Source organism: Manis javanica, chromosome X (assembly GCF_040802235.1).
Source record: "Manis javanica isolate MJ-LG chromosome X, MJ_LKY, whole genome shotgun sequence".
Classification (NCBI taxonomy): domain Eukaryota; kingdom Metazoa; phylum Chordata; class Mammalia; order Pholidota; family Manidae; genus Manis; species Manis javanica.
In genome coordinates this window covers 6,352,060-6,378,866 of record NC_133174.1, presented here as the reverse complement: position 1 = coordinate 6,378,866, position 26,807 = coordinate 6,352,060, and the positions used below count along the sequence as shown (strand labels likewise).

The 26,807-nt window shown below is 42.1% G+C and overlaps 1 protein-coding gene across 7 annotated transcripts in view; it reads left to right on the top strand.

The window, feature by feature from the left end:
- ARHGAP6 (Rho GTPase activating protein 6) overlaps window positions 1-26,807 on the top strand; it is a 432,000-nt gene that overhangs the window by 350,925 nt on the left and 54,268 nt on the right. For all 7 annotated transcript variants that reach the window (XM_037013443.2, XM_037013442.2, XM_073228024.1 and 4 more), the window contains 2 exons: window positions 7,022-7,181; window positions 24,885-24,956. In XM_037013443.2, the coding sequence (XP_036869338.1) occupies window positions 7,022-7,181; window positions 24,885-24,956 (232 nt within the window). The remainder of the gene's footprint in view (window positions 1-7,021; window positions 7,182-24,884; window positions 24,957-26,807) is intronic.

The window sequence follows — 26,807 nt, the reverse complement described above, 5'->3', positions numbered from 1 at the left end:
GGTTTATCTCAATGGCATGCCATTTTTCAGGCCTTAACTTACTGATCTGGTCTTTTCTTCCGCTTCTTACCATATGGAACCACAGTCCAGCTGGCTGGCTTGTACACACCTGGAAAAGGTGTCTTACACATAGTGGAACCATTTATTCATGAAATCAACACATTTCTTAAGAGTTTTTGGTGTTGCTAAAACTTCCAGGTTTAAAAAGGGGATGCAGATTTAGAGTAATGATGATTAATATTGCTTATAACTTGAATTACCACCAACCGAGGGCTTCCTGGGTGCTCATAAGCACTCACCAAGAAATTTACTTGTGTCATCTCATACGCTCACTACGGACCTGAGAAGAAGCCTGGTCCTTTGCTCCACCTGGTTGATGAGGAACCTGTGGCTCAGCGATGTTCTGAATCTTGCCCAAGAGTTCATATCCCTTTGAACCTAAGTCTCCACCCCCCTACCAGTGGCTCTCAACGTTTATTGTGCAAAAATAAAAAACATTTGGGGATGCTTAGTGTATGAGGAAGGTGCTTGAGTCCCATTCCTTGTGACCTGAATTCCTTCAATCTGCCTTAGAGCATGGAGACCCACCTATTTAACAAGAATCAGCGGCCCAGCTAATTCTGCTGCCCTAGGTCTGCAGACCATATTCTGAGCAGCCCTGCATCACTCCTTACTGGCTGCCTCGGCCTTGGAAGGTTTACAGTTGGATGAGGTTAAAGAGGCGCTGCAATTAGAGACCAGTCCCAAGGACATAGGAAAACAATTGTGGCATAGACCAAAACCAGCATTATTTCCATCATTTTTATTTCATGGGAAAATCAAGTCTGTTTGTAAACATGCAATTTAGCTCCAAAGAATGACTTTCCAGAATAAATCAGATATTAGGTTGTTGGTCTTTCAGTTTGTCTTTGGCTTCTTCTTTCTAACTGTGGAGACATATACTGCTGGCGGCAAGGAAATATCTTCAGCTAATGCTTTTGGTGAGTTGTTCTCCAGTTAACCAAGAATCTATCGTATTGAGACTTTGTTTGCTCTTTTAAATTCGGCTGTGGTATTTGTGCTTAAGGCTAGTTTTAAATTACTTCTGTGATGTTGTTTATATAATGTACAGAATAATACATGTGTAATATACATCATAAGAATATGTAGTGCATGCCTTTGATGAGTAACAAAACCTGTGTATTGTAGGATCTCAAGCAGAGCCTTGACCTCTGCCCACTTAATGCCAGTAGCAAACCCCTCCCCAGGGTCATGATGGCCAAAAATGTTTCCAAACATTGCCACATGTCCCCTGGGGGGCAAAATCACCTCCAAAGAACCACTGTGCTATACCCTTTTGTATCATAGTGTTGCCCTTTATTAATGCTCTCCCAAAACAGAAGGACATTTTTACAAGCATCAAGGCCTTTTGTCTATCCAGGAACATTAGGGCAGTTTCAACTTCACTTATATTTATGAAAATGAAACAAATTTGAAATTGTCCATTTTCAGTTTTAAAAAAAAGCCTCCTGTGGCGACCACTCAAAAGACTAGATCCAGAGAGCTTTAAAATGAGTCATCCATTTATGAGATAAATATTCACCAAAGAAAAATGCTGGCCTGGAACTGTGCCTTTGAGAGCTGAGGAATGGCCAGGAACACATCCTAGGCTGGCTGGTGGGCTTTGGCACTATTCTGGAGGGGCTTTTATTACTTCATGGCCCCTGTCGTAAGGGTCACAAGCTGACGTTGACCTTCGTGTTCATGCCTTCCTGCTCATAAGAGGTCTGATGGATGAGTGTGGGTGTCAGGGATTCACTATTCCTCAGCTCCGATATAATTACATTTATTTTCTGCCCTTGTATACTGGCATTTTTCAGCTCATCAACAGCCTCTGCTTCAAAAGACTATTTCTTAGCAGTTTATTCAAATCCATAAGACATTTCCTCCATAGATACAATATTATATGGGTTGGTGAGTTTGCAATTTCTTATTGAACTCACGGTGTACCTGATTCATTTCACCCCTAGACTGACAAAGCCCCTAGATGTGCATAGCTCATGATGCAGGGTCCTAGGACTGGGCCTTGACAAATAATAGTAGATGCCAAATAAATATGAATAGGGTACAAAATAGCCCTAGTTTCTTTATTATCAGGGATTGGCAAGTTATAGCCAGTTTGCTATAAGTCTGGTGGCTGTTCTGTATGACCTGTAAGCTAAGAATGACTTTTACATGTGTAAGTGGTTTGAAGAAAATCCAAAGAATAATATTTTGTGACTTGAAAATTATATGAGCTTTGAATTTGAGTGTCCCTGAGTAAAGCTTTACTGGAACTTCCATTGCCGTGTGGTTTACGGCTGCTCTTGTGCTACACTGGCAGAGCTGAATAGTTCGAACAGAGACCATTTGACCCACAGCCTAAAATATTTACTATATATAACTGTCTACAATTCTATTTTATGGGAAAAGTGCTTTCAGAAATCCAACCTTGGAACCTCTCGGGCTCAAATCATTGGTAATGGCACCTGTAGCACGAAGCAGCACTTCCGCACCAGAAAGAAGGGAGATAAGACTCTGATGGGAGGTGAAGACCTACTCTCTTAAGCGTCTGGGAGTGTACCCTCATCTGAGCTCAGTCCCGTCCACCCCGCCATCTCCTCTTCTACTGTTCCTTCCTACTCCTTCTGTGTTCGTTTCCCATTGCTGATGCATCCACCTACCATGAACTCAACTAAAGCATCACAAAGTGTATATCCTGCTGCTCCGGAAGTCTGACATGGGTCTCACTGGGCTAAAATCAAAGGCTGCATTCCTTCTGGAAGCTCTGGAGGAGAATCTGTGCCTTGCCTTTCTCAGCTTTTAGAAGCTGCCTGCATTTCGTGGCTCATGGCTCCTTCTGTCTTTAAAGCTAGTAGTCTACCATCTTCAATCTCTCTCTCTCTTTCTGTCCCCCTCTCTCCCTCTATCACACACCCCCCCCTTCTGCCTCTGTTGTCTCAGTGCCTTGTCTGACTCTGCCACCCCTGCCTACCTCGTGTAAGGTCTCTGGTTAGGTTGGACTCATGTGGATAATTCAGAATAATCTCCCTACCTCATGATCCCTTAACTTAATCACATCCAGAGAGTTCCTTTTGCTAGGTAAGGTAGCATATTCACAGGTTGTAGCGATTAGGACATGGCCATCTTTGGGGCAGGGGGTATTAGTCTGCCCACCACACACCTTTTATCCAGCAACTACATACTATACTTCTCTCTACCTCTGCAGAGCGATGTGCGGGCTCAAGGGCATCTCTCAAGCTTGTAACCACCAGATTATCGTGGTGGCTAAGAGGAAAGGTTTAAATTCTGAGTGAGGATGGTTTTAAGAACCACTTGGCTCTAGAAATACTATTACCTCCTTTTTGAAATGACTCTCCCAAGGTCTGAGCAGTACAGCTGCCCTGCTTTCAGGAAAGTGCCACACTCTTCTCTCTTTGTGGGATTTGGCTGCAGCCTTCGGCTGAGCCGTCAACTGCTACAAGTCTTGGGAGAAAAGATCTCCGTCAATTCAAGATATTCCAAGTAGACCAAGCTTTTCTCTCTTTTGGCTAATAATTCCAAACTTAACCAAGAAGTTAAAAAATGTAAGAAGTTAAGAATTTCAGGCTTGGGTATATGATGGACTAAGAGAAAATTAAAGCATTGCACTTCACTTTTGATTGTGTTAACTGTAGCTGTTTGGGGACAGTTTCAGCAACTATTACTTGCTTGCATTGGAACTGTTTTGGTTGGAAGAAGAAAATGAAGGCTCAGGAATGATGTAAACTGGCCAAGTTCTCTTTTGCCAGAATGGGGAATGTATTTTATTTATTTATTTAATTTTAAAAGATAAAATAGGAATACCACTTTCAAAATGTCAAAACTTGACATCTTCCTTCTCCCCCCAACCGAACCTGATTTCCTCCTGCTCTCACTCATCTTCCTGACTAGTGTCCCATCCTCCCAGTTGCTCAAGCTAGAAACCTAAGAGTCATCCTAGATTACTCCTTCCTGACCCTCCACTGCATCCAGTTTGTCCCCAAACATCTATGTGGTTCTGAGTATCTCCCTGCCTGTTCAAATTTGAATCAGCATCATCCCGAGCCCAGCGTCTTTTCTGATCTCTAGATCTGTGACTTGCTGCCTCCCTGGGTTCCTTGAGAAGTTTGTTTCCAGTAATCTTTCCCGTATGCAAATCTGGTCTTGTTCCTCTCTCACTCGGGGTTCCTTAATGCCTATCCATCACCTCCTGAGTAAAATCCAGTCTACTTTGCAATGTGGAGAGAGCCTCCGGGATCTGGCCCGACTGTTGCATGGCTCCGCCTCCAGCTGTCTCCCTCCTTCCAACCTTGTTACTTCCCAAAATAAGCCTGTTCTCTCAAATCACTTTCCTTGGCACCCAATATTTTTTCCAATGTTGCATTTCCCCTGGGCAAACACTTCTTTTATTCAGCTTTTAAGTCTCCATTGAAACCCTGCCATCTCTACAAAGCCTCCCGTGATTCCCCAGTCAGAGGTCAAAGCCTGTTCTTGTAGGCACCCATTGCATTGGGTACTTATTTCTAGTATCACAAGCTCTGTATTTTATGGATTGCATGTTGTTCTTCCTGTGAAAGGTTATCACCAAAAGGTCTCTGTTGTTATTTTGATCATTGTAAACCTAGTGTGATTCTTAGCATGTAGTAGGTGCACACTAAATTTTGTTTGAATTAATTAACCAAGAGGATATCTTATATAAATAAAAATAAAATAATTTATATCTTTTAGGGGTTGGTTTATTTCAATCATAAGCTATGGTTCAGAGGTTGGCAAACCATTGCCCGCTAGCCAAACCCAGCCTCCCACCTGTTTTTGTAAATGAAGTTTTGTTGACACGCAGCCGCTCGCATTCATTTATGAACTATCTTCGGCTCCTTTCATGCCACAGAGGCAGATTTGAGTAATTTTGACAGAGACCACACGACCTGAAAAAGCTAGCCAACCCCTGCTCTAGATAATTAATCTCACTGGAAGTAACCTGCTTTGGAATGCTTCTAAAGGTACGTATGTCATTCCATTTTGACACCTCAAATAGCGGTTGGCTCCCTTACATACCTAACTTCATATTCAAAAGTCACCAACTCATCCGGAACTTCCCATCTGGGGAGGAAAAAAAGCAATTCACCGATAGTGTACCTTGTGGTGCCCTAATCTTAAAAGGTGTGAGTGAGGGGTACTCTCAAGGCCTGAGTCCCCAACTCCTGTCTAAACTTCTGCTTAGTCCAGTTATACCAGGAAACGAAAAGAAAGAAATCCAAAATGCACTGGACCTGGAAGAATTTTCTTCAGCTCACCAAGTGTGACTAAAGCCTACACATTTTGCCTAGATTTGCTCACTGGTTCCCCACCAAGGCCTGTCCCCACATCACCTCCCTGTGCCCCTCCCTGGGTTCCTGTTAGTCTTTATCGTTACCGGCTGGATGACCGTTCATACGCGCGAAGGCAAACAGAAAGCACTCACTTTGTTTAGCCCTGGCTGGAACGTGGCCTTCTCTGTGAGGCTTTCCTGGCCGCTCTGTGGGAAGCTGTAAACCCTGCCCTCTGCCCTCACTGCCAACCCCTGCCCCGCTTGCGGTTCCCTCCCTACCTTGCACACGTACCCTTTACTCACCTGGCTCATTTTCTGCCCCTATTAGAGTATATCTCCATTTGTTGAACAAACAAATAAACAAATGAAATCCCATATAAAAAAGAAAAAATATCAAAGAATTAACATAGTGTCAGTCACTCTTTGTAAAGAATGTTCTAGGCAGGAATTTGCTACCAGTAGGGAACAGACGTGTCTTAATAGTTGCTAGGGCCAGTTATTCCTTCTCTTTAAGGTGAGTGAGGAGGATGGTGAAGTGTTAGGGGATCCCAGAAGTCTCCCACACATCCACAACGAACCGCTGGCTGTGCCTCCGGCGGCCAGCACTATGCCAACGCCTGGGACTTTTTTCGATTGTGGAGGAAACCATAGGTACCTCCTCAGAGCTGGTGTGCCCTAGCTGGTGCCTGTGACTCATAGGAAGTCCTCCTCAGTGAGGGGACGTTAGGTTTCCAAGGATTGTGAAGTATTGTTTCTTAGGCCACCACTTTTTCACTGTCTGCATGGAGGGTACATTCACTCTCTGTGGACATGTGCATGCACACACATGCACTCAAGATTGTGGGAATCTTTGCTTCTTTGATGTGCCGTATTTTTGCATCAGATGTCTCTATAAATACTTGTAGTTCTCATTGACCATATCTCTGTACTTATTGTGATCAAAATAGCACATAGAAAACTTGGCGGTTACAATTAACATAGAGTTTAAAAGCACAGGTTTTTTAGCATGTGTCCTGGCTGAGTTCAAATCTTGTAAGTTTTATGATTTGGGGGAAATTACATAACCTCCCCAAGCCTCAATTTCATCTATGTTCTATTCTATTCTATTTACATATAGTATATATTACTTTAATATTAATTTAATGTACTATAAGTGTGTATTATATATTATAATATGTTATATATTATAAATATATGAGATTATATTATATAATGTTATGATAATATTAAATATTACATAAGATAGGGTCAAAACTTCATAAGGTTGTTGGGAGCAATAACTAAAAAGCCCTTGGCGCAGTCGCTGGTACGTGGTTGGCTGTCAATACACATTCACCCTCCTATAGCTCCTGTGCATGATGGCAATTAGCAGCAGCTCTTTCTGCTACAAGCCCAAGAAGTTCCTGAGTGTCCCCATAAAAGAGAGGAAGTAGGACCCTTGAAGCATCCATCCACATGGTGTGGGATCAGGTGGCCCAGCAGATTCCCGAGATTTTGGTGTTTGCAACGAACTGAGAAAATCCCCAGTTAACTAACAGTGGATTTAATTTTAGTGGTTGAGAGGCAGTTTTGAAGCACAAAGATGAAGTCTGCTTGACTTTCCTACTGGCTGAGAGAGGAGGGGTTTGTGAGGTGCAGAACTGTGTAACTCAGTGTGTTCCCCTTGGTCTACAGGGCGATTTCACCTGGAACAGCATGTCAGGCCGCAGCGTGCGGCTGAGGTCAGTCCCCATCCAGAGTCTCTCGGAGCTGGAGCGAGCCCGGCTGCAGGAAGTGGCTTTTTATCAGTTGCAGCAGGACTGTGAGCTGAGCTGTCAGATCGCCATTCCCAAAGGTAAGGCCCTCCCTGCCGTCCCCTGGGGAGTGCTGCGGGCCAGACAGCTGCTGCGCCAGAGCCGCAGGCTGAACACTCATCTCACACCTGACACACCGGAAGGAAACGCCGCTTCTTGGTGGCTGGCTGCCATTAGTGTCCATGTAGGAAGACATATTCAAGTGGCACAGTTTACGTGTCAACTAATATGTTTAAAGGGAAGGTCAAGTTGGGCATAAGAGAAAAAAAACATGGTATCTGAACAGTCTATGTGGCTTCAGAGCAACCAGTTAAAGTTTCAGAATGGGCAACTTAAAGGGTTAGAAGAAAAACCACGTCTATCTCAACATGATTTCAAAATAACCAGTTGAAAAGAATGTTTTAACACATCTGTCAGCCTTGTCATCTGACCGTTTGCAAACCCAGAGTCAGGGATCATATCGGTGTTGACTCACTTTTATCTAGTGTGTCTCCTGGCATGTCTAGATTGAGGCTCACTACCATGACACTGGAGTCGTGCAGGCCTGGCTCTCTGATGTTTGTGCACAGATCCTGATTCTGGGAAAGATGAGAGGCATTTATTTGAAGTCCCTTAATCTGTAAAAATCTGTTTCTTGATATTTATCTTCCATAGGGACACTTTATAATTTGTATTGTGTGTATCATCAAAGTCACTGGAGGGGCAATGGAAAACGATGACATTACACAAATAGAGTAAACTTGCCATAAAAGGCGACACTGGCTGCTGTGCCTGAACGTAAAGGACAGTAGGGGAGGGCGAGCAAGCACCCCAGTGCTAGATCGCCTTGGAGGGTTTCAGTGTCTATGCACTTCTACTTTGTTTTCCTTTGTCAGGGGAATGAGGAGGTGCTTCAAGAATATTGATTTTTGAAATAATTCACACCATATATGCACATACACACATAGATAAGTGGTTCTTCTCAACCAGGGATTGTTCTGCCCCCATCCCCAGGTGAAGTCTGGCAAGGTCTGGTTGCTGCTTTAGTTGTCACAGCTTGGGGCAAGGATGCAGCTGACATACGGTGGAAGCCAGGGACATTCCTAAGTGTCGCACAATGTACAGGACAATCCCCACAGCAAGCACTGTCAGGTGCCAAGTGCCTGAGCCCAGAAGTTGAGCGACTGTGGTAAACACACCGACCAGCTCACACGCCGTCAGCGACAGCGCCGGCGGTGCTAGTTTCCTGTCTGAGCTGTGGCCAGTGGAAAGGGCACAGCTTGGGAGCCTGAAGACCAGTATTTGAGGAATGTCCCATTACCTCCACCGCGTGGGAGCTAGAGCAATTCACCTTTGCGGTAGGAGGCTCAGTTTTGTTGATAGAAAGAGTAGCACAGAAACACTGACCACATGGAGTTTTTCATGGAATGGTGACTCCTAGGGCCACTTTTATTCCTGAAGCTGGAATCTGGGATGCTGCTGGAGGTCATGAAAGGGTCCAGGAGAAGAGAGGGGTAGAGGAGGCCAATGGGCTGACGAGACCAGCACGTTTCACTGCCTAAGCCTCGGTCCTTCAGCTTCCTTGTCATGCTCTGCATGCCAGCACTACCCCAGCCAGATCCTCCGCAGAGGACCTCCCTACCCCCGTTATGCCTTCTCATGCTAATCTAGCACACAGGGCCCCCCACCCAGGTAAGAAGGAAAGCACTTGGGCAATTAATGAGCCATGGGTATTAATCACCGTCAGGCCAGTTGCTGCTTCTCCCCAGAACAGACTCGTCCCACCCCACCCTGGGTCAGTTGGGTTGTGGACTGGAAATGGGGCCTGCCTGCCCCTCCCCTCCCTGTTAACTCCCAAGGTGACCCAAGTGAGCCGAGAGTCCTGTCTCCCTTTCACTAGCACAGATGTTTCTTCAGGTCCTTAAAAAAAATAGAAATGCTGTTGGCAAACCCGATTTGTAGTGAATGATTACTCTAAAAGTTATGTAAAACCTGGATTGGACACATATCAGATAAGATATCAGGAAACAAATACGCTTTGTACTTTCTTTTTAGATCCAGCTAATTTGATTTTTCTCTTTGTTCCTACTTTTTAAAGAGCCCACTAAATAAATAACCTCTACCAAACAGTTTCATAAAAGTTGTCTGCTAGACATTTTGTCTCCATTGCTTATTTTCTAAGACTACATGGTTTGTAGCACATTCAGGGAAAGATGTGCTCTATCAAGATGTTTGAAGATATTTGGGCTATAAGAGTTGTTTTGATGTTTTCGATCAAAATGGGAATTAAGGGTTTACAAGTAATTTCTCGTGGAGGAGAGAAAGAACTGTTTGGCTAGGTAGTAAAAAATAGGTATCACCTGGGAGTTCTGAAGCTGCTGTTCTGGCCGATGGCTGTTGGCAGCCGATATCTGCCAGTGCCAACCACCACCACGATGGCAGCTGTGTTCTTAAGCTGGCCCCTTGGTTTCATGCAAACCCCCAAGCGGAGCTTCCAAATGGGGTCACATTCACTGTGTGAATAATTCACTAGGAAAATAAATACTGGGCCTGCAGTCTAAAGAAATGGTACCAAACCTAAATGAGATAGTAGGTATAAGAAAAATGGGAATGTTCTCAAGCTCACATTTCTGTCCTGGGTCACTTCAGGGTGATTGTCGGGATTTACTCCCAGGCATCTGCTTGGAGAACCCTCTCCCTCTAATACGCTGGTACTTCCGAGGCACAGATGAGTGATACTCCAAACATATTTGTCAGCTGCTGGGATTCACTGGGGAGAGGGGAGAATTAAGGACTGGCGGGTTGGGGAATTACTGGGGAGATTGCCTGGTGTGGACAGCAAGGAGGGGATCTGGAGCACAAGTAGTGAGCTCAGCCTCCTCTTGACCTATAGTAAGAGGTGGACGGCGGTCGGTCATCTGGGTACAGATGCTGTTAGATTAGAAGATGGTAGGAGAGCCTGTGGAATTTCACTGCGCTTGGTTGTCTGCTCTCAGCAAAATATGAAGCCATTTCACCTGCTAAGAGTGAGGATGGCAAAAAGGTCCTGGAGGTCTGAGGAAAGAGGAGAGGAGTAAGAGAGAGAGAAGTCAGCAGGCCAGCAGTGTTGCAGGACTGCAGGGCAGTCCAGAAGGTCCATTTGAAGATTTGCAGTTAGTAGCTGGCAATTTACATGGCAAAATAAACATCTTGACAGCTAACCACTGCTAAAGCAACATAAACCTTTTAGCACTTAAAATTCCCCAGGCCTGGTTAACCCCACTGTCCTCTCACTAGAGCTGGGATTTACTGGTTCAGAGGGACATGGCAGTTGAGAGTGTGTCCGTGGTAGGCAGAATAATGGCCCCCCAAGGATGGCCATGTCCTAGTTCCTGGAATCTGTGAATGTTACCTCACACTCCACAAGGAACTTTCCAGACACTATCCTTTAAGGTCCTTGAGAGAGGGAGATTATTCCGGATTATCTAAGGGGGCCCAAACTATTCACATGGATACTTAAAAGCAGAGAAACTCCCAGGTGTGGTCAGAGAGACAGATGCAATGTTGCTGGCTTTGAAGACAGAGGAAGGGGCCACAAGCCAAGGGATGCAGGCAGCCTCTAGAAGCTGGAAGAGACAAAGAAACAGATTCTCCATATAGCCTCTAGAAAGGACTGCAACTGTGCTGACACTTTGATTTTAGCCCAGTGAGACCCATTTCAGAATTCTGATCTCCAAAAATGTCAGACAGTAAATTTGAATTTTTTAAGCCACTGAGTTTGTGGCCATCAGTTACAGCAGTGATAGTAGACCAACACAGTGTCCAAGGGGATATTTCCCTTGAATAAGGAGAATCAATAATATAAAGATGTCAATTACAGCATTAATGACCTATAAACTCAATGTAATTCCAAAAACCAGAGCAACAGAACTTATTTTTGTAATATCACTAAATTGATTGGAATATCACCTGGGCAAATAATTATGTGAGAGTAGGCAGGGGAAAATCTAAAGAGGAGGTCAAATGGAGAGCATCCCTATCTATTTATTGAAATGTCACAAAACGAAAGCAATTAAAAGAGTATTGTACTGCTTTGTGGATCAGTGGCAGACAGTAGAGTTCAGAAACGAACTAAATTAAATATAAGAACTTATAACTATTACATTTCTTGTCAGGAGGAATGATAGATTAATATTTGCAACAATGAGACAATCACTGAGGGGTAAAGGCTGGATTCTGACCTTATTCCTTAAATCCAAATAAATTGATGTGGAGAAAAGATTTGAAGATTTAAAAAATGAAATCATAAATGCACCAAAACATGGCTGGCTATTTATAAATGTTTACATTGGGGAAGGCACTACCCAGAAAACATAAAGAAAGTGACACATTTCACTGCATTCAGAAAAAAAATGGAATCATCTGTGTGGTAAACAAACAAATAGAAATTTATATCACATTTGACAAACGAAAGGCTAACTTCCCTACTTTATAAAGCTTTATTACAAGTTATTATGAGAAAGAAAAATAAATAAAATGTAGACAATTATAGGTGGCTCACAGAAAAATAAATACAAATGGTTTATAATATTTGGAAAGAGACTCACCCTGAAATTCATGAAAGAAATCTCAAGCTAAACACCGAGAAGATTTTTTTTCTCTTAGATTGGAATCGCTCCAAAAGTCGGATGATAAACTTTATGGGAAAACCGACACTCGGATACTGTTGGTAGGAGTCTAGTGGTTGCAGCAACTTCAAGGCAATTTGCCAGTATCTAACTTTTAGCCCAACGGTTCTACTTCAAAGAATATATCTCACAGATAAATACTTGTATTATTTGAGGTGGGTTCAGCACTCAGTGCCCCAGCGTTATAAAAGTTTCCTTCTTACTGAGACACCATCCAGTACAGGTTGGCCATGGGGGTCAAGAGAATGGGCTGCTCCACGAAGCTGTTGGGCGACAGAGGCTTCTTGCATCTGTGGCTCCTCCGTCCCCTAGATCCATTCAAACAGGAGTCACACAAACTGAAAGCAAGTAAGATTTTCATAAATCTTATGAGATGACTGATGAGCTAATTTGCTACCCCTTCTTAACTTAGGCTATTTTGAAAAGGGACTTTTGAGGATGCTATAGAGAACACAGAGAAATCTTTTACGGTAGAAATCAGGCAGCCTTTTATTGGGAAGGATCACATTTACCAGTAGAGTTTTCCCTGTGAGCCTGAAGCTGCCCCATCGAGGCAACCATGGGATGTTTCTGCCTCATCAAAGGCTGCTCTTGGATCAGTCTTTCTAGTCTATAAATGGCCCAATGCTTAATAGCAGAACCAGGCAACAAGCGGAAAGAATGATCGAAAAATTAAGCAGCACCTAACGGCCTGCATGAATTTTTCACTTGTTCAAAACATGCTAACAGAGTACTGTTTATATGTCAGCTAGTGTGTTAGGCTCAATTAATATTATTTGGATAGCATTTTAATACAACTGGTCTAAGGCAGGGATTATGAACTGGCCTGCTCCCTAAACCCAGCTCTCCATCTGTTTTTGTAAATTAAGTCGAGCTGGAACACAGCCGTGCTCATTCATTCACATATTGTCTGTGGCTGCTTCACGCAGCAGCGGCGGAGTAGAGTAGCTGTGGCAGCCCGTAAGTTCACCGTCTCAACTGTTCACTATCTGGCCCTTTACACGAAACATTTGCTGACCTTTGGTCTAAGGTAAAATGAAAGGCAGTGACTAATTCTGTCACATCAGTAAATCAGGTTAGTGTAGGCGATGTGACTTCACCTCCTTACATTGTAAACCAAAATTTGAAGCTGAATAGTTCCTCAAGAGAAACATGCATTTCCATGTTTTCTTTAGGGCTCTTGTTTTTCCCTCTCTCATTAATTTCTGGTATCATAATTGACACAGGCTTTGTTTATGTATTTTGAAAACAGTATCATAGAACGAGGAATAGCCAATGGTTTCAGAAAATGTGGACAAGGGTCTAATAAAAGAGCACCCTGACGCCTCCCAATTGCTCAATGATATGGCTTCCTTAGAAAGTGCTCCCTCCCCATTGTCCCTCAGGCAATGTAAAAGCCAAGTAAACAACTCAGTGAAATCAAGAAAATGCTATTCTTGGTAGACTACCACTGCAGCTATCTTTGGCTCATGATTTAAATGCTGACTGGAAAAACAAGGTGGGCAAGGAAATCTAGCTCGGGTGTTTATGTAACAACCCAGGGCAGAAAATTTAACTCTCCTGTCTCTATGTTCTTCTTGCTGGCAATTTCCAGGTGAAGAGTTGACTAGCTTGACTAGAACTGTTAGTCAAAGCCTTTTGTAAGTGAAAATGAAGCTGAAACCTGAGGTAAAATCCACAAACTCCACTGTAGGTATAAGTACTGATAGGAAGCAAACACCAAATTCGGTGATCAAAGAATAATGTCAGACGACTGGGCTTAGAGCCCCTGAACAGATGTGTCTGTTGGGTGAGCTGCAGGGCTAGCTGTATCTTTTGTGTGTCCACCATCACATTTCCTGTGATAGTCCTAGAGGATTGTGACTTCCCCCAGGGCAAGGCTCTTCCTTATTTGTGTTTGAATCTGCAACGCCAACTGTACAGCCCACGAGTCCACCAGCCCGCAGCAGATCTTGGAGAAGCGAGTCAGTGTGTGTATGCATACATGCCTGCCTCCTTTAAAATGAAGCTCCTTCCTTCATTCTTCCCTAAGGGCATCAATCACCTTTCTCTTATTTTCCCCAGGATCCCCAGTAGTGATTTTGAAACAATGTCAATCCTTCCGTAACTGTTTTATCATCAGTACCATATCACTTTGTCTTGTATCAGTCCTTAACCCTAGATTACTCCATCATTATGTCTTACCTTAACTGTAGCCATGGACCCCCCACCTGCTCGCCTCAGCTCAGGACTTCTCCCCAATCCTGCCCACCACAGTTAAAACCACCAGTTCTCTTCAAACACAGAATTTACTCCTTTGTTGGAAAAAAAAATTCCCAAGGCCCCTGTTGCCTATGAATGTCCCTATGAAAGCCATTTCGAATATTATTCCATGTAAAAAAAGAAATCTATTTTTTTGCAGCCTGTGCTAAGAAGGCACCACAGATTTAAGTTGATTTGTCTTGGAGCAGTGGGTTTCAAATGTGTCCACAATCACCAGTGAGAAATACACTTTACCTCTCAGTCCAGGAAACACATGAACCAAACGATGCTTATTTTTATCAGAGATACACATTGATATTCTCTGTAATGTTCTTGCCTATCGTCTTCTGTTGGATTCTATATCATTTTCTAAAATACACTTGTCATGACCCACCACAGTTTCATGATTCACTAATAGGTTATGACCCACGGTTTGCACAACAGTCTTGGAAGACAGATGGAATGGGGAAGAGGTAATCAAGAAGGAAAGAACAAAAACGTCAGCCTGGAAAACTTCCAGTTGTTCTTTGCTGTGGCTCTTAGGGCTTTGTGAGGTGCATGAGGCATTGTTTCCATAGGGCCACAGAAATGAACCTAGGCTAGACCCCTGGCCCAGGATCTCTGTCTACACCCTGACTGTGGAATGCCAGCTGGAGGCTTCCGGTGCTGCCTCCAGTTATAGGTACGTAGGGCTTTGGGTTCTGAAGACGTAGAAGCCTATAATGGGGGCTACAGTGTCATGTCAAAAGTAGTCCGCATCCCAAGGATTTCCTATGCAGTTGGTAGAGAAAACACAAATACAGAAATTGTATTAAAATATAGAGCAGTGGATATCATTTCTCCAAGTCACCTTTGGTGACCCTGATAGAGAGAAGCTGCTCCATCTACCTATTCCAGGAAAAGCCAGGAACGACAGAGGTTTCTCTGCAGGCCCCTTTGTAATTCTCTCCTTGGATGCTCTCCCCTGTGCGCTAGGGCTCTTACTACGTCAGGTTCTCAAGTGTGTGCTGCTGTAGGATTCTGTGCCGGTGCCGAGAAGGCAGGCCAGTACCGGAGTATGTGGTTCCTTAGGCCGTATGCTTTGTGCCTTCATATTCACAAATACTTCCTTTATGTTCTCAGACAATATAGTTTTCTATCCAAGGTCTTGTGCCTACTGGTCATACTGATATATCTTTGTTGGAGCAGCAGCTACTATTGCACAAGGCTTTGGCATCTTGAGCAAAACTTTTGTCACTGCAGTTTCTGAAATATTCTGGCACCTTTCATAGATTTTAAGACTGTACTCTTCTTTCTGTTGGGACCATGGCCCAAAAGTAAATTTGACAATTACAAAGAATGTTCCACCCTTGAAGTATGAACAGGCGCTTCCATTTTTGCTTCTCTCTTTGTTTCTCAAAGGGCGAAACAAAGGCAAATAAGTATTAATTGAAATTAAATACCAAGTAGTTTTTTTTATATCATTAATGTACAGTTACTTGAACATTATGGTTACTAGACTCCCTCCACTATCAAGCCCCCCCCACATACCCCATTACAGTCACTGTCCATCAGCGTAGTAAGATGCTATAGAATCATTACTTGTCTTCTGTGCTGTACTGCCTTTCCCGTGTCCCCCACTCCATTATGTGTGCAAATCGTAATGCCCCATTTTCACCCTTATCCCTCCCTTCCTACCCACCCTCCCAGGTCCCTTTCCCCTTGATAACTGTTAGTCCATTCTTGGGTTCTGTGATTCTGCTGCTGTTTTGTTCCTTCAGTTTTTTCTTTGTTCTTTTATTCCACAGATGAGGGAAATCATTTGATACTTTTCTCTGCATTGCTTATTTCACTGAGCATAATACCCTCTAGCTCCATCCATGTTGTTGCAAATGGTAGGATTTGTTTTCTTCTTATGGCTGAATAATATTCCATTGTGTCTATGTACCACATCTTCTTTATCCATTCATCTACTGATGGACACTTAGGTTGCTTCCATTTCTTGGCTATTGTAAATAGTGCTGAAATAAACATAGGGGTGCATCTGTCTTTTTCAAACTGGGCTGCTGCATTCTTATTGTCTTTCTTAAAATGTAAAGAATAAGCAACCAAATCCAGTAAAACATTGTAATCTTTTTTTTTCATTGAGGAAGAGAAGTTTAAGCAAAAAAAGGGATGGATACTTAGGTTGCTTCCATATCTTGGTTACTGTAAATAGTGCTTCAATAAACATAGGGGTGCACATATCTTTTTGAATCTGGGATCTTGTATTCTTTGGGTAAATTCCTAGGAGTGGAATTCCTGGGTCAAATGGTATTTCTATTTTTAGTTTTTTGAGGAACCTCCATACTGCTTTCCACAATGGTTGAACTAGTTTACATTCCCACCAGCAGTGCAGAAGGGTTCCCCTTTCTCCACATCCTCGCCAACATTTGTTGTTGTTTGTCTTTTGGATGCTGGCCATCCTAACTGGTGTGAGGTGATATCTCATTGTGGTTTAATTTGCATTTCTCTGATGATTAACGATGTGGAGCATCTTTTCATGTGCCTGTTGGCCATCTGAATTTCTTCTTTGGAGAAGTGTCTGTTCCACTCCTCTGCCCATTTTTTAATCAGGTTATTTGTTTTTTGGGTGTTGAGGTATGTAAGCTCCTTATATATTTTGGATGTTAACCATTAATGGATAAGTCATTTACAAATATATTCTCCCATACTGTAGGATGCCTTTTCGTTCTGCTGATGGTGTCCATTGCTGTACAGAAGCTTTTTAGTTTGATATAGTCCCACTTGTTCATTTTTGCTTTTGTTTCCCTTGCCCAGGGAGATATGTTCATAAAGAAGTTGCTCATGTTTATGTCCAAGAGATTTTTGCCTATATTTTTTTCTAAGAGTTTTGTGGTTTCATGACTTACATTCAGGTCTTTGATACATTTTGAGTTTACTTTTGTGTATGGGGTTAGACAGTGATCCAGTTTCATTCTCTTGCATGTAGCTGTCCGGTTTTGCCAACACCAGCTGTTGAAGAGGCTGTCATTACCCCATTGTATATCCATGGCTCCTTTATCATATATTAATTGACTGTATATGCTTGAGTTTATATCTAGACTCTCTATTCTGTTCCCCTGGTCTGTGGGTCTATTCTTGTGCCAGTACCAAATTGTCTTGATTACTGTGGCTTTGTAGTTGAGCTTGAAGTCAGGGAGCGTTTAGCAAGTAGCTTTTTAAACCAATCAGGCTTTCTAGATAACTTGAAATCAAGCCCTCAAGATTATTTAAAAATTCCGTTATTGGGTGTTTATAAAATTTTTTCACAAACAGCTCTAGAAAAGTACTTCAAGGTCTTCACTTAAGATAGGAGTGGGCAAACTATGACCCAGAGGCCAAATCAGCCTGCCACCTGTTTTTGTAAATAAAGTTTTGTTAAAACACAGCCACTGCCATTTGTTTCTATATCGCCTGAGGCTGCTTTAGTGCTACAACAGCAGAATGGAGGGTTTTGACAGAGACTGTATGGCCTATGAAGCAGAAAGTATTTACTATCTGGACTTTTACAGAAAAAGCTTGCTGACCTCTGATTTAAGAGATTAATATTAATTTACTATAGTAATTTATTATTATGCATGAAGTTGATCAACTATACCATCCTAGTCATTTCAATTTCCTCACTATCTTTATTTTGCAATAATCATTGTTAATGATCAATCTTCATAACTTTCAGATGTTTTAAGTGTTGATATTATATGTGACCAAATATGTTTACAAAGTGGGTAATAAATCCCCTTAGGGGGCACTAAACAAGAAAGAAAAATTAGTATTTTTATGAGTTGCTTCAACAACTCATGCCACCATGCAGTTTATAGGAATGTAGGTTATGTATTAAATGGGTTTCTTTAGTCTCCAACGGGGTTGATTTTTAGCTTTATTATTACTCTCTCCTTTGGTAACTGAGAATTTAGCAACATTTATTTTAAAGGACTTTACTAACAGTTTTATAATTCTTTGTAATCTGATCTCTCTCTACTGACCCTTCTTATCTTAGATCCCACCCAACATAGAAATTTGACATTTCTAGAGATGCCTTTCTTAGGCATACCTGGTATTACATGACAAGGCTGGTAGGAAAACACATCTTACGGCAGAGTCTTTATCCACTGTTAAGTTGCTTTGACTGCAAGTTATGGAAAACAAACCCAAAGTGGCTTAAATAATAAAGAAACTGGTTATATTACTTTCCAAGGAGCCCACAGAGAGGCTAGTTCCAGGACTCATCAATTCATGACTTTCTATCTTTCAGCCATAATCAGTGGGTCACTTTGCTCTTTGGCTGGCTTGCCTCATTGTCACAAAATGACTGCGACAACCGCTAGCATCACTACTTCCATGGGAGCATGAAAGGCAGAGCACAGCAGTGACTCTTCAGCAAGTATCTTTTTAATAATAGAGAAATATCTTCACTGCTTCCTCCCAGTAGGCCTCCCGCCCTTCCCAATCCCTAGTATTGCAACACCTGCCAGTGCCCAAATCCATACTGGCAAGCAGAAGGAAATCACTGGGACTGGCTTGATCGAAGGGCGATCACCTAACAAAACAGGGAAAGAAAAAATGGCGGGGATGTAGTAGGATAAATATGGATTTAGATTAGAAATGATTGGTGCACATAGTAGCCACGTCATCTTTTGTCATCACACACAAGCAATAGGGAGGAAACTATTCTTATTTCTATTCGCATATACCTGCTGCTCAGGAAATGTTTGAGAAATTGAGTGGAATGGATTAAAATGTAATCATAGCCCATTCATTTATATAGTCTTTCTCTATAATAAAGAACTGTTCCAAATGGCTCAAAGAATAATGAAAAACAGCAAAGGAAAGGATGAGGAGCTGAATAGTCTGCATCATCTGTCCCGTTACTGAATCTATGAGCTGTTTCCATGGGAGCAACTGGCAGAAATTTTGAGAGGAGTCCCCAGGCTTAACGTCTATGATTTAAATATATTTATTTCCTTCTCGTTCATTATCAAACAATATCTGTCAGAGCATTAGCCCCTCACACAGGTCAAAGACCACCCCATGTGTAGACACCTTTATCTGAGTCTCCCTTTTCAACTCAACTTTAGCTTTGGTTTTAAAACAAGTAATGATGAAACTCCCATAATTTGGAGTTTAGTTTCCTTGAGTTTACAATCCAGGGCATTTCTTTGGGATAAGTGGTTTCTGTCTTTTTGTTGTCCTACCTGCTTTCTTTCCTTTATGCTCCAGGGGGAAAAAAATGTACCTTAAGGAAATGACTTGCCAAAAGCCATTTTCCTTGGCTCTGGTACTTGGAAACTTCTGTATCTACAAACATAATGCCTACCTAGACTAAGTTAAAAATATTGTTCACAATTTAAGGAATGTGGGCTAAGAAATGCAAATTCAGAAGCCTAGAAGGACAGACCTGTGCTTCTCTTAGGAAAAGTAAACAGCTGGTTTGCCCCTTTGGGACATGAGCTTATAGTTGTTGTTGTTGTTTTTTAACTCATAGCACTTGAATGTGGAAAAAAATGATAATGAGCAAAAATCCATCTAGGGCATAATTTTATCATGGCCAGTTATTACAGCAAGCAGTGATTACAAAGAACACCTGGTTAAGGAAAAAAACAGTGGAGCTTTAAAACCCATGGTATCCAAGCCATACAGTCAGCTTCCCTACATCACATTTTGATAAAATAGCAAGACATGATCAACAAATCAAAGACCTCAGTCATTTTCTGTGATGGAAAACCACTTGCTTTGAGGTTCAAGAATACACGGGGATTTTTTCTCTCTTGAGGAAAAGTGTCAGCACTAATTACCTAGCCAAAATAATTTACACAAAACGGGAAAGGTTTCTTCGTGCTTAACTGGAAGCAAGGTGACCTCCAAGAGCTTACTGCCTTTAGAGCAGTGAGGGGCTCATAGAATGTGCTTATTTTCCAACCGCAGCTTTGATCATTTCACCACCACTTCAACATGTAAACTGTGGGGGTTAGTACATTTCACAAGTACTTTGAGGAGCTGCAGCTCTAAGGAGAGGCATCTGTATTGCTTAAGAATACCATAAATATTTCCTTCCCTGAGAAACATAGACACTTTGGAAACAGATTTTGAAAAATCTAACCCACAAGGTGCTAGCAGGATAAAGAAACAGTGTTTAATTTACTGGGATTTACACCAAGAAAAATGACTCAATCACCCTGTTTCTACCTGCTTTCTATTTCAGTCAGGTTAATGGAAGAACTGTTCATGGTAAGGCAATATATATATATATATATATATATATATATATATGGAGACTTTGACCTATCGATCTGACTAAATAACCAACAGACTATATAGTGTGGAAGATTTCTTGAAAATGACTTGAAAAAACGTGTATACATACATATAGTGAGGTGCGAAGTTGACTGAATGGTAGAGGCAATTCAGGCATGAATATATTGTTTTCTACATTTTCCATGTAGGTTGTTGTCTCCCAGAATTCTAATTTGTCACTCTGTTGAGCCCTTGTTCCCACTAAAGAAACTATCAATCCACTCCTGAATTTGTAATTTTCTCATCTTTTTTCACCAATAGAATGTTTGCTTGACAAAGGGCTGGATTACTAGGAATAAAACATTAAGAGGCTTAGGATAAGAGAGGATTTCCTAACAGTCACCTGTGATTTATTGGGAGAACCTCCACCAAAATGCAGAGACCCCTAAGAAGGGTAACTTCATCCCCTAAGAACGAACTCAAACATTAGCCTTGCCAAGCAGAGCTGGGGACAGCCTTCTCGATTCTCATCTACCACCTAGTAAACGTCTCCATTGAAGCATTTCTTCATTTTGCCGTAATGAGGTTTCCAGATTTCTGTCTTTAGCATTAAAAAACTCTGAGTTTCTCAATTGCAGAGATAGTGTCCATTCCCCTGGGTTCAGAGCACCTAGCTCTGTACCACCTATAAGGTGTGCCTAATCAACATTGGATGGAGGGATGGATGGAGCAATGGGTGGATCAATGTACAGGGAATGGGCTTGCTTTCTAGAGGAAAGATGCCATTTAAACAGGTAACTATTATAAGCATACATGATATTCCCAAGCCAAGGAGATTTCATGTTTTGTGACTGAACATCTCTGGACAGAGAATACTTGTTTTAGGCTGATTTGGGACTGCTCCTAAATCTCTGGGGCCAATCCCAGCTCTGCTCTTAGACCAGGGTACTGCAGTGGCCCGCTGGTTCCCCTGGGCTTGCTGCCATGTGTCCTGCCAAGCAGCAGAGGTGGCCATTTTCCTGGTCGCTATTTCCTTGCTTCTGTCAGGGCTGCTCTCCCTTCCATTTCATGGGGGGTACTTTGAATACGGAGCAGGCAACTCAGAGCAGCAGGGACAGTTTTGAATCCATCCCACTGAGGATGGCAATGGCAGTAACTGGCTTCCGTGTCCCACCGGCTTTGCCCGGGACATGATGTCACTGGGTTTTGGTTGTCTGACTCTCATCGGTCCTCTCTGTTTTCTAAGTGGACTCACTGGGCCAAATTAACTGACACTGATGAGATGGACCATTGGAAAACACCTGCTGTGGCCTATGGGCACTGTGCGTGGCCCTTAATTGCCAGGGGCCATTAATAATAATAATAATAATAGTGCTGCAATAAACATAGGGGTGCATATGTCTTTTTGAATCAGGGATATTATTTTCTTCAGGTAAATTCCTGGGAGTGAATTACTGGATCAAATGGACCTTTTTCACTCTGACTGCCATCCAAGGAACTGGTTGAACACAACCTGTTCTGTATAGTTTTAAGTGCATAATATGGCAGTCTCTTGAGCAAATTTTCTGTGCTCTATGGGAACAGAAGATACTCAACAAAAACCGGAGACTCAATTGGCAAACCGGTGATCAATCACAAGGGAAAAGAGGCGTGAGCCATTTCCCTGCACAGCTCTGATCATTCTCCTGAGGGTTTTAAACGAGAACGTGGCATGCCAAAGCAAGGCATCTTTACACATGATTGCATACCTCCCATCACTTCGTCTAGTTGCTTGTCAATAATGTTTGCCTCTGTCTAATTCAGTGAGAAAGATAATATTTGTTAAAAATAGCTAAGAATTGTTTTTGTAGGCCAGCATTCATGAAGATCATGCTTTTTCCTATAAGGAGACTTCAAGTATTGTTTGGAGTTTTTGAGTTTGAAGTACATGTTGTCCTTGTGGGACTATGTAAACCCTCATACTGCTGGGAATATAAATTAGCAAAAGTACTTGGAAAACAGTTCAGTGTCACCTACGAAAGCCTAAGATTGCATACATGCTGACCTGACGGTGCAGATTCATATCTACCCTGCAGCAGTGGTTCTCAGACTTCAGTATGAACCAGAACCCCCCCGGAGGGCTTGTTAAAACACACGGTTCTGGGCCCCACCCCAGAGCTCCTGATTCAGTAGTTTGGGGTGGGACCATAGCATTTGCATCTCTAACAAGTTCCCAGGCAATACGGATGCTACTGGTCCCAGCAACACTTTGAGAACCACTGTCTGAGAGATTCTTATACATGTGCCTAAGAGAACATGAACAAAATTTTTCCAAAACATTGTTCCTAATAGTCTTTAGCTAGAAAGAACTCAAAGTTCCCTTCCAGTTCAGTGGGTAAATTAACCGTGGTGTAGTCAGACAAGAGAATACTGTGTAGCAATCAAAATGAGCGGCCTCTGTACCTGCCCCAACAGGACCGGTTTCAGGAAGTGTTACTGAGGTCAGTGAGTTGGGAAAGAATATCTTCTGTGGATTCCATCCATGTGAACCCAAAAGCAGGAAAAACAAAGCTACATTCCTTAAAAATGCATACATAGGAGGCAAAACTATAAAGAAAAGCAGATAAGTGATTATTGCAAAAGTCAGACCAGTGATTACCTGGGGGGAGTGGGAGGGGGAGGCGGAGGGAGGCATATGGGGAGCTCCTGAGCCACTAGTAGCAGCTACATTTTAACTTGGCTGTTGCTTATGTGGCAGTTGGCCTCCTAATTATTATTTAAGCTGTTTACATTTATATTTATGTGCATCTATATAGCTATGACACATCCCTAATTAAAAAGAAAATTTCAAAAAATCATTCTATCTAAAAAGAAAATGCCCCCTATCCTATATGTATTCTGGTTGTTTGACAAGTTGTTTGAATTTTAGGATCTGCCCACTAGTTATGAAAAATAAATCTCTTAAGCTTTAATATATGGTTTAGTTATTCTTCTGGGTATGCTACAAAAATGAAGGAATGAAAGAATTTTCTAGAAGAAATATACCCTCATTAAATGTGGTTATATGGTCATGAACAAAGTATTACGAAGTGGAAGACCTAGCATTCCCACTTGGAGGACAGATTAGGATCTTGTTCAGTTAGTATGTTTATGGTCTGTCTGTATGTAATGAGTCGTGGTAGGCCCTATAGTGAGGTCATCTTTTAGACACTGAAGATAAGAACAGACACGTGATGAAAGAGATGGCAGGCTCCTTGCTGCATTATAACTGGTTTCCGGAGCTTTCCCCGATGCAGGTCTCACGCCTGCAAGAGGGAAGACTCTTGTGAACTGTTTCCATTTTGTGGGAGGAGAATGATTTTTGAAATATTTCTTTGCTTTTTGAAAGGGAAGAGGGATTGAGTGTGACTGTTGATTATACTGTGATGTCTTTTGCCTCCAAAAATTTAGAGAGGAGGTGCTGGGCTATCTGCAGCCCTGGGATGATCCCAGGAATGCTCAGTTCTGTTTAAGAATGCTTACTGTGTCTTTTCCTGATAATCAGAGTCTTGCTTTTAAATTTTATTGGACTGAGTCTCTTTCTTTACTACACTTTTTAGTATATCCTGTAAAAAACAATCCTTAATCCCCCTTTTAAACATAAGCTTCCCTGCAACGTGGGCTGCATTTCCACTGTTTGATCACAGTGTGGATCCCTGATTCGCACCTCCCACAGGGTAAGATGACAGTTGCATAGCCCTGAAACGCATTCTTGCCATGATGAGTGCCAATATTTCATGATGACATCCCAGGAATTCAGTTGCAGCTGCCTACTGATATCTGTGGTATCTGTATTATTTGGCAAGTTAACCAGATGTATTAAGTATATTTATTATTAAGTACAACATGCTGAAAGGATATATGCCTTACTTATTATAGTGAAAAATTAGAAACAACCCAAATGTCCATCAATGGAGAAATGGTTAATGAAATTATGGTACAGCTACACTATGGAACACTGTGCAGCCCCCCAAAAGAAAGTATACCTGAATTGATGGACCTGAAGCACTTTATATGCATTGTTTCATTTAATTCTCACAACTACCCCATGAAATTCCCATTTCATAGATGAGGGCACTGAGACGTGTCCAAACGCACACAGTTAGTAAATGGTGCAGCAATAATTAGGCCTGAGTTCTGTGGACCCCCAAATTCACTTTCTTCTCCAGTTGTACTCTACCAGCTCATGAATGTCAAAGCCATATATACACTATTGATTCTTCTCTCATGGAGATTTGATTCAAGGTGACATTGGTTTGCATAAACATAAAGAATAGGAAGAGACTCACGTAAGAGTAAAAGCAAATACATCTAAGTGTCAAACGGAACTGCTTCTGAAAGAGGTAAGTTTTCTGTACTTTCCATGATTGAAACCAAATTTAAGAGCATAAACCGAGATTCTGCTTATGTGTACAGTCCAAGTCAGGGATTTTCATGTTTCTTTCAGAGCCATTACTTAGTTCAAAATGCCAAATTATGAGTGAAGTAAGTGAGAAGTCATGCTGTTGCTGAAATATAGTTATTGAGAGTATAAAATACTATTTGTGTGTTTCTTTTCATAACTTGTCATTCTTTTAACATTTACAGATGGACAAAAGAGAAAGAAATCTCTGAGAAAGAAACTGGATTCCCTAGGGAAGGAGAAAAACAAAGACAGAGGTAAAGGACAGAATGAACTCAAGTGAATGAATGTGTCATCCATGCAGCATAACGGTTGTATTTGGTGGGGTTTTTGAACTGCATAGATGTATGCAGTTCAGCTCTCTTATATGAACTGGATTTCTGTGACGGCATGTCATGGAGGTCTGTTTTGGTCTACTATTTTGTGTTTGAGTGGCCCTGTACTGAACTGATGAGTTCAACTGGTTTGAGTAAAGTGTGACTTCGGCCAAGTTTATGGTTCCAATTATGATGCTGGCCAATCAGCAATGCATAAGGCGAGCCTGGGTTGAGTAGCCATGGACAGTATCTCTAACACTAACCAGCTGTCTGGCAGATCCCAGTAGTGAGGCAGGGCTAGTTGAATGAGAGAGTTTGGAATCGCCTACCATGACTACTGGAAAGAAAGTCTCACCCTCATGGGCTAGTAATGGGCCATTCTCAGCATTTTTATGTTAGATCACAGAATGCTTATTTTTGCCTGACATGTTTTGGGAATTGTTGCCTCTCTTCATACTGTTTTGTGACCCCTTCTATGTCTAATTAGGGAACTGATGCTTTAGCCACTCTTCCAGAGGTATTGGTGGTCGTTTTTAACTAATATTCATTGAACCTGCATAATGGGCACCTGGGCCCCATTAGCACAGCACAACATTTTGTGGCTTGTTTCTATGGTCCCATGTGAACTGACTGTGGCTGAATGGTGTGGTCGTGTAAATGTATTTTCATTTTATGTGACTAGTGAATGAGCACTGAGTGAGGAGAGCCATATGTCCCACTTTGGAGTTCTTTTATATGATTGAATTTCTGCTTGAAACAAGTAACAGATGCCAGTGCAACTGAAGGTGTAAGAATCAGTGCATTGTGAACAGTGTTGGACAAGACCTAGTCCACACCATCGATCCCAGACACCACCCAGGCCTTGAACTGTGCCTGATGGGTCATGACATTTGGTTCTCTGGACTGACAGAAGATAAATAATTTAAAAGAATGGAAAACCAATGTTTTCCTTCGCTTAGAGCATCATTCCTCAGCCTTGGGACTATTGGCATTGTAGGCTGGATCATTCTTTGTGGCGTGGCTCTCCTGTACATATTGCGGATGGTTCAGCAGCAGCCTGGCCTCCAGCACTAGATGCCAATAGCACTGCCCCGGTCAGAATGACTCCATGCATTTCAAAGGTTTGCCTCAAACTGGAGAAAAGGAGGTGAAAATACCAGTGATCCCTACCCATGACTGCACAGTAGAATAATTTGTGGAACCTCAAAAAATTCCAGTGGCCGGGCCCTCACCCCAGAATGTGTGATTTCATTGGTCTGTAGGGGTACTGGGCATGAATAATATTGTAAAGCATTAGTGTGGAACTTCTATGATGAGAACTCTGGTCCATTTTAGCCAGTATACTCACCAGGGTACATCCTTTCACAGCCGAATCTGCTGCTGGGGTGGTGAAGGCAAAGCGCATTAACTCTTGGCCAGCTACCTACCGTTGCCTGATAAATTGTATTCTTTCTCATTGGCTCATATGTTCTTGTCCTTCATTTTTACATGAATATTAGTAGCTAGGAAACCTTTTTTAAACTAGAGTTTTTACTCATTCTATTCCTGCTATAGCCCACATTTGCCTCACTAGATTAGAGTAATTTTTCAGAACAAATCATATTTATATATTGTGTAGGCTCAGTGAAAACTTGGCAGTGTTCTGTAAGGTTGCAGGGGGAGCTGGCCGGGCAAAGGAAGGCAGAGCCTTGTGGTTCCAAAGAAGACACATCGCCCATCCAAATAAGGGGAGAAATATCAGCCTTGGTGGCAAAGAGGTTTTTCTTTCTTTTTTAAAGTAGTTTTGATATT